General features: G+C 38.9%; 1 protein-coding gene across 1 annotated transcript in view; it reads right to left on the reverse strand.

Annotated features, from left to right (window-relative positions):
* Positions 1–980: 980 nt before the first annotated feature.
* Positions 981–13,773, reverse strand: part of LOC123718778 — a 55,212-nt gene continuing 42,419 nt past the window's right edge. The window contains exon 3 of the mRNA XM_045675566.1: positions 981–1,100. Coding sequence (XP_045531522.1) covers positions 981–1,100 — 120 coding nt within the window. The remainder of the gene's footprint in view (positions 1,101–13,773) is intronic.

Consider the following 13,773-nt stretch of genomic DNA (forward strand, 5'->3'; position numbering starts at 1 on the left):
AACGTGGCGCTACAGCCGCGAAGCGTAGAGACGTTACACGAGTTAGACTCGAATCACTACCCGGTTCACTTTGAATTCGGCCCTCCTAATACTCGAGAGAAGAGGTTCAAGTCCATTGTCGACTGGCAGAAGTTAGACGAGGCCCTCAAGCCCGCCGACACCTCTGCCCTCCCAAATGTCCCCGACAATTTAGTCTCGTCCGCTCACGCGTTAGACGCGATCTTCTCGGTCACTAATCACATTCAGACCAAGGTCGCCGAGTCGTCCCGGAAGGTCCCAGATGAGTTCGCTCAACGCTGGGAGCTTCCCCCGGACGCGAGGCGTCTGTTGACCGAGAAGAAAGCGGCGACTCGCGCCTTCGCCAGAGCACCGACCGACGAAAACCGCAGAGCACTCCGCGCCTCGCAGCGCCGAGTCAAAGAGCGCATGCGGGAAATTAGAAACGAACGCTGGGACTGTCTTACCAGCGAATTGTCACCTTCGCACACGGCCTATTGGTCTCTCGCGCTTTCCCTTAAAACCGACACGGTGGCGTCCATGCCCCCTCTCAAGCGTCCAAATCTGCCTGACGCATTCGACGACGACGAAAAAGCCGAGTGCTTAGCCGTCAACCTAGTGGAGCAGTGCACCCCGTATCTCGATCATAGGCATAGGCATATATATTGCATAGACATTTGCTTCGTTCCCAGCCAAGAAACACGTTACACTACCGCAAAGTCGACAGCGTAGCTCCGCGCTGCTACTAATAAGTCGGAATAAGGTATTCCAGAGATAATAATCTCTGGAATAAATGTATGCCTAATGTCGGTTTTTTGGTGGGAAATATACAAAGCGCGGTTCTAATTTTTTCTAAAATTATATTTTAATTAAAATAAAGATTATTTCTTTGTAAATAAAACAGTATTTATAGACAAATAATACAAATATATATAAATAATACAAATGAAAGAAAAAGAGGGGGGTGGGCCTGACCCCCCAACTCAAAAAGAGACCACGATGGCGGCTCGAAGATCTCCAAAATGTTTCTGATGCTGGCGGCAGAGGCGGTGAGAAAGACTTGTATATCCCACCCCGCAAGCATTAATATAAAAGGCTATATCCTGAAAATTATATTAATATGGAATTTAACGTTTTTATTGAAAACAAAAATATTCAGGACAGGCAGGGGAAATCAAAGGCCAATATATCGAAACCACATATTCTCTGAAAATAAAGGCGTGGTGGCAATAAGGCGTATTAGCGCAAATAAAATTGTTGTGATATTTATACAACATAATATAGCGATAAACTTGATACATAATATAAATTTTCTTGAGAAACATGATATAAAATCATATATCCAGCAGCTCAAATTGATAAAACTGTATAATCAGATTTGTGCCTGAAAGTATTTCAAATAAAGAACTATTTACTAAATTAACTTCTACAAATGAAGTAAGTTAGGAGATTTATGAAAAAAATGGCAATGAATTAGTCGGAACACAAACTGTTAGTATCACATTTTTGGCAAACTCTTTACCTGAGAGTGTCCAATATGATTTATTTTTTTTACAGAGTGTTTGAATATGTACCTCCTCTCCAACAATGTTTCAAATGTAGGAAATTTAATCATTATGCTAAAATTTGTAATGGCAAACAGCGTTGCTCTATTTGTTCAGGTGAACATTTTTATAAAGACTGCAGTAAACAAAATGAGATTTGCCGTGTAAATTGCAGTGGACCTCATTCAGCAATATTCAAAATGTGTCCGATAAAAATGAATAAAATTCAAGAAAAGAAAAATAAAATAACATATGCAAGCATTGCCATCACAAAAGATATCAACGAGTTCCCTCCCCTTTCACTACGGTCCAACCCTGTAAATAAACAAGTGATTAGTGTAAATAATGCACCCAAACATGTAAATAAATCTGTAAATATAAAGCCTGTCTCACAGGCTGTAAGTATTAATGATATAAAATCACAAATAATTGCAAACAGTAATGTACTTATGGCCCTGGTACAAACACTGGTTCAAATAGGTAATAAGAATGACAATGAGCCTATAACTACAACATCAATTATAGATATACTTATTAAAAATTTGTCAATATAATGGATACACAACCATATACAACATCGTCTCTACGTATTGCGCAATTTAATGTTCAAGGTGCATATCATAAATAAAACATCTTACAAAATTCTTAAATGAAAATAATATTGATATTTGTTTACTAAATGAGATATGGTTAAAAGACCATCAATATTTTTATATTTCCAGTTATAATTTCTACAACAAAAATTCAAAAAATCCTCGCAATTGTGAAGGAATTTTAATTAAACCATATTTGAAACACAATGTTATAAATACTAAAATGTATGAAGATATACAAACAATAGCAAAAGTATATACACAGAAAATTGTTGAAAAGTGTGGTCTCGTGATGCGAACAGCTCCGCACATCCTTGCAGCGTGAGGACGCGTCGGCCTGTCTACGAGCTGGCTCTTTACCGGATGAGTAGCTCTATCGTCGTTTGCTGGGCAAGAGACGTTCCCGACTTGAAGGAACCGTGGTAGGTGGAGAGCTTTGATGGTGAATAAATCCCACCTTACCTCATGGATGAAGAGGCTAAATTTAAAAACAAAAAAAAACAACACACGGCTGCATCTAAGGATGCGCAAACAACCGACAACCCCAGGGTTGCGTCTCAGGACGGGTCGCGGTGCAATTCACCAGTGGCACGACAATAAGATGACCCTGTCTCTTATACGCATGCGCCTATTCGGGCAGCGTGTAAGATCAGCGAACCTAGCCGGGCTACGCCAAGGTCCGTACCGACTGAAAGTGAATGGAGAATGCACCTAGTGCATCGTCCTCATCCATGAACATGACGGCGCTGAAAACTGCAATTCAGGAACCGTCTACGACCATGGTTTTGAGTGCCTCAAAAAGGCAACGGCTCAAGAAAGCCAGAAGGGCGGCGGAACGGCAGAAGATGGTAACCGACGCTCAGAGGCCACTTGAGGACCCAAAACCCACCCCTGGAGCTATCACGGCAGGTGCGACGACGTTTTCATACTCAGATGGCTAACCAGAACTTGTGATGTCATCACCAAACCCATACCAGACGAAGTTGGTGGTTCAGCTTCAATCAGTTCAGGCAGCACGGAGAGCCTAATGCGACAAATCACGAGGCAGATACATCAGGTCCCTGACACACGATCGAAGAACACAGGACCCGACAAGCGTCTCTCTCTTCTTTCGTGTGCCGGAGTCCGAGATCGTAACGATCAAAGCACAGGAAAGGCGTATATACTACCTGTTGGGGAACATTTATATGCGAATTTTAGAAAAAGAGGAGTCCTCACAGGTGGCTGCCGCCCTACCTCTAACCACCGCCTGTACATCGGGGACCGCGACGTCGAAGCCAATGCGTCCCACGTCATTGACGGGGAATGCTGCAGACGACCGAATCGCTGAGACTCACACCCCCATGGAACTGGTCAATTTACCTACCAATTTACTTATTTCAGGAGACCGGGGGGAGTGAACTCAGCGATAGCTGTTTGCGCTCCTCTACTTCGCCGGACTGACCTCATCCAAGCCCACCTCCAGCACAGTCAAACAGCGTCGGCCTACCTGCGCAGACTGCTGGAGATCAACCCCAAGGCCGTAGCCGCGATCCAGGAGCCGTGGATCAGGAATGGCAATATATGCGGCTTCGGTAACACCGGTGGTAAAATTCTACTGGACACCTCCGTAAGTAACCCAAGAAACTGCATAATATTACCCAAACATGCACCAGCATTATTAATAAGCGAACTATGTTCAATGGACCCTACAGCTGTTAGATTACCCAGAAACGAGCTTCCAGACATCGTCCTGGCGTCAGCCTACTTACCGGGCGACGAGGACGTGCCCACTCCGGAACTTAGCCTTCTGGCCGACTACTGCGAGATGGAGAAACTGGAGCTCATCATCGCGGCAGACTCCAATGCACATCATACGCTATGGGGGAATGCTAATAATCAACGCTGGAGGAGGAGGAGGATATGCTTAATTTCATACTTAGTAATAATCTTAACTTAGCTAACAGCACCTCAGAACCAACAATCATCAACGCGCGTTCACAAACCTTAATAGATATAACAATGGTAAAAGCAGGCCTGTCAGAACACATACAGGACTGACACGTATCAAGCGAATTATGCTCTGATCACAGGTGGATCCACTTTGCAATCAAAGGGATGGATGGAAGGGATTGTGTTCCAGATGGTGCGAAATTATGTTAAAAAGATAAACCCAAATATAACGAGGATAAACTAAACGTTGCTCTTAATGATATAATGTCTGGTGTATTTACTACTAATAAAGCTTCTGTTATTTACGGTATTCCATTTGCGACATTATATTACCAAGTGAAAGGAACACGAGATGCAATTAAAAAAACTAAAGGGCCAGGAAAGGCACTTCCAGAAAATGTTGAAAATGTTTAGCCACTTCTATAAAAACCCTTGCTAAATGGGGCTTTGGTCTCAGCCGCAAATAAATTTAAGACTGAAACACCGTTTAAAGATGACATACCAGGGGACGATTGGTTCCTCGGTTTCAAAAGACGACATAATTTTTCCATTAAATTTTTCCAAGCCAGTACAGTTGGAATATGCTAGAAAAAAGGCCACAGTTACATTCATCATTTATGGGTATTTCAGTCCTTTGAAAAAAACTTTAGTTGACCTAAACTTAGAAAGCAAACCTTAACAGATCTGCAATTTAGACGAAAATAGTTTAACACTAGATCCGACAAATTCCGGAGTTCGTCGGAAAAACAGGCGAAAGCTCGTCCAAGAAAATACAACATTTGTATTGGCTGCTAATGTCGCTAGTAAATGAGCGCCGCCTCTAATCATATTTAAAGCCAAAAACATATGGGAGTAATGGAGGGCACCACCCGAGAAAGAATATCCCGGTACTGCATATGCGGCCTCCTCTCCAAATGGTTGGATAGAAACAGAAATATTCATAAACTATTTTGAGATAATCCTTGTACCGGCTTTAGGTTCTGAACGACCTGGTTTGGTCATATATGATGGTCACTCCACGCATATCTCTCTCACACTAGTTGAACTTGTATTGCCCAAGGAGATATCACTTATCAAATTGCCTTCAAAGTGCCACAAGTCAATTGTGTGTGCAGGCAGCTATTGCAGCCATTAGACGTATCTGTTTTCAAAAAATAAATTTCAAAAGACGCTTTTGAGCCCTGGGAAATACGCCAAGAAGAAATTCAAGTTACTACTCAGGATAATATAATATTTATAGAAGATGTTGAATTTGCAGAATATAATGTCAATGCCCCGTCCCCATAAATTTTAAGTTCATTAGCTTTTAAAGAGGTCACTCTTATAACTACCAACTTGGGCAACCAACCAGATATTACATCTCCAACATTAGATCCTAAAGAGAAAATAACTTTTAAAGTCCAAAATCTAACAGTAACATCATTAGAATAGATGATTCTTGCAACCATTCAGCAAGAAGTTGAAGATACCGAATCAATCAGGTAAATTTTATATTCCGTTTAAATGTTTACTGTACATTCCGTGCCATAAAAATTTGAACACGTATATTTTTTAGACGAGGCAGGAGACATGGATGAAAGTTCCGACATGAACAATCGGCAAGGTTTCTCGGATGCCAGCGACGACGATGCTTCTTAAATACAATCGCTTTTTTCACGTTTAATTACAAAAAGAAAGAAAAAATAAAGCCTGAGTTAAAAAACATTTTGACACAAATAAAACGCGACTAGAATAAGTTAGAGTCTGTAATTCGTATTCAGATTAAATTCAAGCATACATTGAAAAAATATTTACTCTTTAGTTAAAGTTTCAAACGCATTTAATTTTCTGTTACCTTATAAAAAATGTGATTCCATTTCACCTCTAGAAGAAGTTGAATCGTTACCGCGACTCCAGTGAATAATATCAAACAAAATAATAACAATAAAACTATAAAGAATGACAATAATCCCATGCAATATCCGCTTTCCCTTGATTCCGTGAATTTCAAACAGTTATACACCTAAAAATCAGTGAGCAAAATGTCTGCCAAATGTTTTTTCATATCCACGGATTGATAATGAATCGAATGGGCGCAGTGAGAACCGTGTGCAAATTACTTATCAGAGCTTTTTTTACATTTTTACTACTCCGTCCCATGATACTGCAGAGCTCTGAATGTCAGCCTCTTCGATTTTCTTCGTATCCCAAGATGTTTGTGACCCTGAACCCCAGAGGCATAAATGTGCAAATGATTTAAATTCCCCCTTTTGTTAACTTACTGAAAACGCAGCGACGTTGGACCAAATCAATTCGTACTGACGTAAACTGTAATCTACCTTGATGTGAAACTCGTGCAAATCATATACCTAAATGCTCACCAGCCCAACCCACCACCTTACGACGATAATTGGCGTAAACTACTGGAAGCAGTGAAAAATGTCATAAGTCTGAACCTAAGTTCAGACTTATGATTTTAGTATGAGATAGGTGAGATTTTAAAATCACACGGCCACGAAGTCTTGAGGCTCCCACCATATCATTGTCCGTTTAACTCCATAGAATGAATCAGGGCATTAATGAAACAAAAAGTTGCGGCTAAAAACGTCAATAGACCTGCAAGTGATAAAAAATCTTTAACAGATAAAGCTTTCTCTCAAATAGCGATCGATGAATAGCGAAAATCTTGTGAACATGTGATAAAAATTGAAAAACAGTTGATAGACCAAGATCGATTAATTGAGATGCAGTAGGAAAGGTTTATCATAAATACTGCGTCTTTCTCTTCCGATGAACACTTTTTTTATGGATGTGCTGTATTTGGAACCGATTTAATGTTCTGATAGCCTATAATTAATTAATAAACTCATGAACGGAGAAATTGGTGTTTTATCTAAATTTCGAACCCCACATTAACCACAGCCACTTTTTAACCAGATTAAAGCTATGTACTATTAAAAAAATCCGATGTTTCGCGTGCTTTACAGCGTGCGTGGCCACGGTGACTGAAGACAAAAGGTGTTGAATGTCAAAAAGTAACACAGCTGAAGAGAATGTTATATTATCTGTATTAAGTAAAAAAGGGGTTTATTTAAATGTGTAAAAGCTATGTTAACAAAAGACAATACTATGTGCACAGTAAGATTTTAAAAATTATCCTTGATCATTGGATAATAAAAATATAAAAATTATATTTGCATGTATCACACACAGAATCAGCTGCTATAAGGAAAACAAAGTATCAAAACGTTTAACTCCAATTTCCACGGTATTGATAGAGTCAATTTCTTTTTTCCCTATTTGCCATCAGATCCTGGTAGACGTATATCTACACTATTAGGATTTTAAATGTAATTTTTAAATTTACCCCTTTACACCGGGCAAATGGAATAGTTGAGCCAGAGTAAATACATTTAATTATTAATCTGTAGTCATCGATAATTTAATCTAAGTAATTACTTCAAACACAAGCCTAAAACATGTTTATTATTGACAGTAAATATTATTGGTGAATTGTGAAAGACCACAAAATGACATATATCGGAATGTGTCAATCTAGTTATGGTACTCGCATTTACCCCACCAACCCTATTTCAGAGTTTAATAGGATTTTCAATACCTCCTCTTTACGTTGAATTTCCTAATATTTCTTTTGGTATATTAATTTTTGAAATTTAACAAGAGCAAACATCTTATCTGGTTCTTTTTTGATAAACGTCGATTCTTATTTTTCGCTGACGACAGCAACCGCACGCCGCGTCTTCGACGGTGGCTTCCTCTTCCTGTCTGATTTTGTCGGGACCGGGATTCATATTATCACTAACGGTAGGACTCTTTAAAACTTGGATTTGGAAGGTGGTTTACTGGGATCAAACCTGTCCATATTGTTTTTGAGTTGCAGGTTTTGGTGGGTCTTGATTTAACGAAACCAAAGCTCTTGGATATACGTAGCAATCTGTGGTATTGTGTCAGCCGAAAATATAAATATTGTTACGAAGACGGGTCGACTACAATGTTTCTAGGTTTTTCCACTACTTAGAGAACTTTTCAGAAGGCTGTAATATGATTTCTGACCGTTTCAGGAGAGGGTCAATCACATATTAGAAAATTGTAATTTCCATAATGTTACCCTAGTTTTCAGGAAGCTGAAACCTTTTTTCAGTCGGTTTCAGAACATGTGTAGTGGAGTGGTGCAGTTTTCAGGAGACCCGTTTTCAGGCGTTTTCAGGCCTAGGTATACCCCTTTGATGAAGGAATATTCTAGACCGAACTTTCTAGGTGTGAGACAAGGACGAAATGATACGAGAGAGAGAGAGAGAGAAGATCAGAACTTTCTCGAAACTAGACTGAGCACTCTAGAACGCCGTACGACAAGGACGGAGCAACATGCGAAAGAGACAAAGAGTGCGGACGTTCTAGAATTGTGCAATCGCTACTCAGTAGCAAGCCCGCCTAGAAAGTTCTCGAATATTGTTTAGAATTATTCCCAGGGATATATAATCGAGCCGAAACGCGACTAGTCGCCTTTAGTTTTGAATGCGATAACAAGAGCGAAACACCGAAGCGATAAAGTGCGAATAAAGTGAATATAAGTGATAAAGTACTGTGTGAAGTGTGCACAAGTGAAGTAATAAGTGATTGTTTTTGTGTGTGTAATTAGTGCATCTCTGCAATTAATTTGTGCCCATAAATTTCTAATTGTTTTATCAAGAAATAAACCTTTGAAGAAATCTACGGCATTTTCTATCCGATCCCCTAGCTCGTAACAATATATTAGCATGTCTCACTGCTAGAACTTTAGGCAAAAAGGCCCGTCGTAAGAAAATAATGTCTCTTCGTCCTTAGTTGCATGGATAAATGTATAAACTTCCCGGGTGCTTGCCGCTTTGTTTTGATAGTGATGACAGAAGTTGGCAGTTTTATTTTCGCAAAGTCCAATTCATGTCTTAATCTACGGGAACTACTTTTAATACATTGTCCCCAAGTGTAGTCCCTACATACATGTACTTGTTTGTTTTTTCGATTATTTGTAACATTTATTGTGCCATTAGTAACTGGTGTTGCATGTGAAGTTCCTTCTGACTGAGAGCCATCAACTTTTTCGCCATCCAAATACATGTAGTCCTCTCTTTTGTTGTAGGTGTTAAATCGCCAGTAGCATTTTGATTATCAGATTTTTGTACTTGTTCTTCATCTGGGGTTTAATTTAAAAATTTGAAATTTAACAAGAGCAAACATCTTATCTGGTTCTTTTTTGATAAACGTCGATTCTTATTTTTCGCTGACGACAGCAATCGCACGCCGCGTCTTCGACGGTGGCTTCCTCCCCCTTTCTGATTTTGTCGGGACCGGGTTTCATATTATCACTAACGGTAGGACACTTTAAAACTTGGATTTGGAAGGTGGCTTACTGGGATCAAACCTGTCCATATTGTTTTTGTGTTGCATGTTTTGGTGGTTCTTGATTTAACGAAACCAGAGCTCTTGGATATACGTAGCAATCTGTGGTACTTTGTCAGCCGAAAATATAAATATATTAGCATGTCTCACTGCTAGAACTTTAGGCAAAAAGGCCCGTCGTAAAAAAATAATGACTCTTCGTCCTTAGTTGAATGGATAAATGTACAAACTTCCCGGGTGCTTGCCGCTCTGTTTTGATAGTGATGACAGAAGTTGGCAGTTTTATTTTCGAAAAGTCCAATTCATGTCTTAATCTACGGGAACTACTTTTAATACATGTACCCCAAGTGTAGTCCCTACATACATGTACTTGTTTGTTTTTTCGATTATTTGTAACATTTATTGTGCCATTAGTAACTGGTGTTGCATGTGAAGTTCCTTCTGGCTGAGAGCCATCAACGTTTTCGCCATCCAAATACATGTAGTCCTCTCTTTTGTTGTAGGTGTTAAATCGCCAATAGCATTTTGATTATCTGAATTTTGTACTTGTTCTTCATCTGGGGCATAGTAAAAATTTTGAAATTTAACAAGAGCAAATATCTTACCTGGAAACTTGGATTTGGTAGGTGGCTTACTGGGATCAAACCTGTCCATATTGTTTTTGAGTTGCAGGTTTTGGTGACTCTTGATTTAACGAAACCAAAGCTCTTGGATTTACGTAGCAATCTGTGGTACTGTGTCAGCCGAAAATATAAATATATTAGCATGTCTCACTGCTAGAACTTTAGGCAAAAAGGCCCGTCGTTAAAAAATAATGACTCTTCGTCCTTAGTTGAATGGATAAATGTACAAGCTTCCCGGGTGCTTGCCGCTCTTTTTTTATAGTGATGACAGAAGTTGGCAGTTTTATTTTCGCAAAGTCCAATTCATGTCTTAATCTACGGGAACTACTTTTAATACATTGTCCCCAAGTGTAGGCCCTACATACATGTACTTGTTTGTTTTTTCGATTATTTGTAACATTTATTGTGCCATTAGTAACTGGTGTTGCATGTGAAGTTCCTTCTGACTGAGAGCCATCAACTTTTTCGCCATCCAAATACATGTAGTCCTGTCTTTTGTTGTAGGTGTTAAATCGCCAATAGCATTTTGATTATCTGAATTTTGTACTTGTTCTTCATATGGGGTATAATAAAAAATTTGAAATTTAACAAGAGCAAATGTCTTATCTGGAAACTTGGATTTGGAAGGTGGCTTACTGGGATCAAACCTGTCCATATTGTTTTTGAGTTGCAGGTTTTGGTGACTCTTGATTTAACGAAACCAAAGCTCTTGGATTTACGTAGCAATCTGTGGTACTGTGTCAGCCGAAAATATAAATATATTAGCATGTCTCACTGCTAGAACTTTAGGCAAAAAGTCCCGTCGTAAAAAAATAATGACTCTTCGTCCTTAGTTGAATGGATAAATGTACAAGCTTCCCGGGTGCTTGCCGCTCTTTTTTTATAGTTATGACAGAAGTTGGCAGTTTTATTTTCGCAAAGTCCAATTCATGTCTTAATCTACGGGAACTACTTTTAATACATTGTCCCCAAGTGTAGTCCCTACATACATGTACTCGTTTTTTTTTTCGATTATTTGTAACATTTATTGTGCCATTAGTAACTGGTGTTGCATGTGAAGTTCCTTCTGACTGAGAGCCATCAACGTTTTCGCCATCCAAATACATGTAGTCCTCTCTTTTGTTGTAGGTGTTAAATCGCCAATAGCATTTTGATTATCTGAATTTTGTACTTGTTCTTCATCTGGGGTATAATAAAAAATTTGAAATTTAACAAGAGCAAATATCTTATCTGGAAACTTGGATTTGGAAGGTGGCTTACTGGGATCAAACCTGTCCATATTGTTTTTGAGTTGCAGGTTTTGGTGACTCTTGATTTAACGAAACCAAAGCTCTTGGATTTACGTAGCAATCTGTGGTACTGTGTCAGCCGAAAATATAAATATATTAGCATGTCTCACTGCTAGAACTTTAGGCAAAAAGGCCCGTCGTTAAAAAATAATGACTCTTCGTCCTTAGTTGAATGTATAAATGTACAAGCTTCCCGGGTGCTTGCCGCTCTTTTTTTATACTGATGACAGAAGTTGGCAGTTTTATTTTCGCAAAGTCCAATTCATGTCTTAATCTACGGGAACTACTTTTAATACATTGTCCCCAAGTGTAGTCCCTACATACATGTACTTGTTTGTTTTTTCGATTATTTGTAACATTTATTGTGCCATTAGTAACTGGTGTTGCATGTGAAGTTCCTTCTGACTGAGAGCCATCAACTTTTTCGCCATCCAAATACATGTAGTCCTCTCTTTTGTTGTAGGTGTTAAATCGCCAATAGCATTTTGATTATCTGAATTTTGTACTTGTTCTTCATCTGGGGTATAATAAAAATTTTGAAATTTAACAAGAGCAAATATCTTACCTGGAAACTTGGATTTGGTAGGTGGCTTACTGGGATCAAACCTGTCCATATTGTTTTTGAGTTGCAGGTTTTGGTGACTCTTGATTTAACGAAATCAAAGCTCTTGGATTTACGTAGCAATCTGTGGTACTGTGTCAGCCGAAAATATAAATATATTAGCATGTCTCACTGCTAGAACTTTAGGCAAAAAGGCCCGTCGTTAAAAAATAATGACTCTTCGTCCTTAGTTGCATGGATAAATGTACAAGCTTCCCGGGTGCTTGCCGCTCTTTTTTTATAGTGATGACAGAAGTTGGCAGTTTTATTTTCGAAAAGTCCAATTCATGTCTTAATCTACGGGAACTACTTTTAATACATTGTCCCCAAGTGTAGTCCCTACATACATGTACTTGTTTGTTTTTTCGATTATTTGTAACATTTATTGTGCCATTAGTAACTGGTGTTGCATGTGAAGTTCCTTCTGACTGAGAGCCATCAACTTTTTCGCCATCCAAATACATGTAGTCCTCTCTTTTGTTGTAGGTGTTAAATCGCCAATAGCATTTTGATTATCTGAATTTTGTACTTGTTCTTCATATGGGGTATAATAAAAAATTTGAAATTTAACAAGAGCAAATGTCTTATCTGGAAACTTGGATTTGGAAGGTGGCTTACTGGGATCAAACCTGTCCATATTGTTTTTGAGTTGCAGGTTTTGGTGACTCTTGATTTAACGAAACCAAAGCTCTTGGATTTACGTAGCAATCTGTGGTACTGTGTCAGCCGAAAATATAAATATATTAGCATGTCTCACTGCTAGAACTTTAGGCAAAAAGGCCCGTCGTTAAAAAATAATGACTCTTCGTCCTTAGTTGCATGGATAAATGTACAAACTTCCCGGGTGCTTGCCGCTCCGTTTTGATAGTGATGACAGAAGTTGGCAGTTTTATTTTCGCAAAGTCCAATTCATGTCTTAATCTACGAGACCTACTTTTAATACATGTACCCCAAGTGTAGTCCCTACATATATGTACTTGTTATTTTTTTCGATTATTTGTTACATTAATTGTGCCATTAGTAACTGGTGTTGCATGTGAAGTTCCTTCTGACTGAGAGCCATCAACGTTTTCGCCATCCAAATACATGTAGTCCTCTCTTTTGTTGTAGGTGTTAAATCGCCAGTAGCATTTTGATTATCAGATTTTTGTACTTGTTCTTCATCTGGGGTTTAATTTAAAAATTTGAAATTTAACAAGAGCAAACATCTTATCTGGTTCTTTTTTGATAAACGTCGATTCTTATTTTTCGCTGACGACAGCAATCGCACGCCGCGTCTTCGACGGTGGCTTCCTCCCCCTTTCTGATTTTGTCGGGACCGGGTTTCATATTATCACTAACGGTAGGACACTTTAAAACTTGGATTTGGAAGGTGGCTTACTGGGATCAAACCTGTCCATATTGTTTTTGTGTTGCATGTTTTGGTGGTTCTTGATTTAACGAAATCAGAGCTCTTGGATATACGTAGCAATCTGTGGTACTGTGTCAGCCGAAAATATAAATATATTAGCATGTCTCACTGCTAGAACTTTAGGCAAAAAGGCCCGTCGATAAAAAATAATGACTCTTCGTCCTTAGTTGAATGGATAAATGTACAAGCTTCCCGGGTGCTTGCCGCTCTTTTTTTATAGTGATGACAGAAGTTGGCAGTTTTATTTTCGCAAAGTCCAATTCATGTCTTAATCTACGGGAACTACTTTTAATACATTGTCCCCAAGTGTAGTCCCTACATACATGTACTCGTTTTTTTTTTCGATTATTTGTAACATTTATTGTGCCATTAGTAACTGGTGTTGCATGTGAAGTTCCTTCTGA

Source organism: Pieris brassicae, chromosome Z (assembly GCF_905147105.1).
Source record: "Pieris brassicae chromosome Z, ilPieBrab1.1, whole genome shotgun sequence".
NCBI classification, from domain to species: Eukaryota; Metazoa; Arthropoda; class Insecta; order Lepidoptera; family Pieridae; genus Pieris; species Pieris brassicae.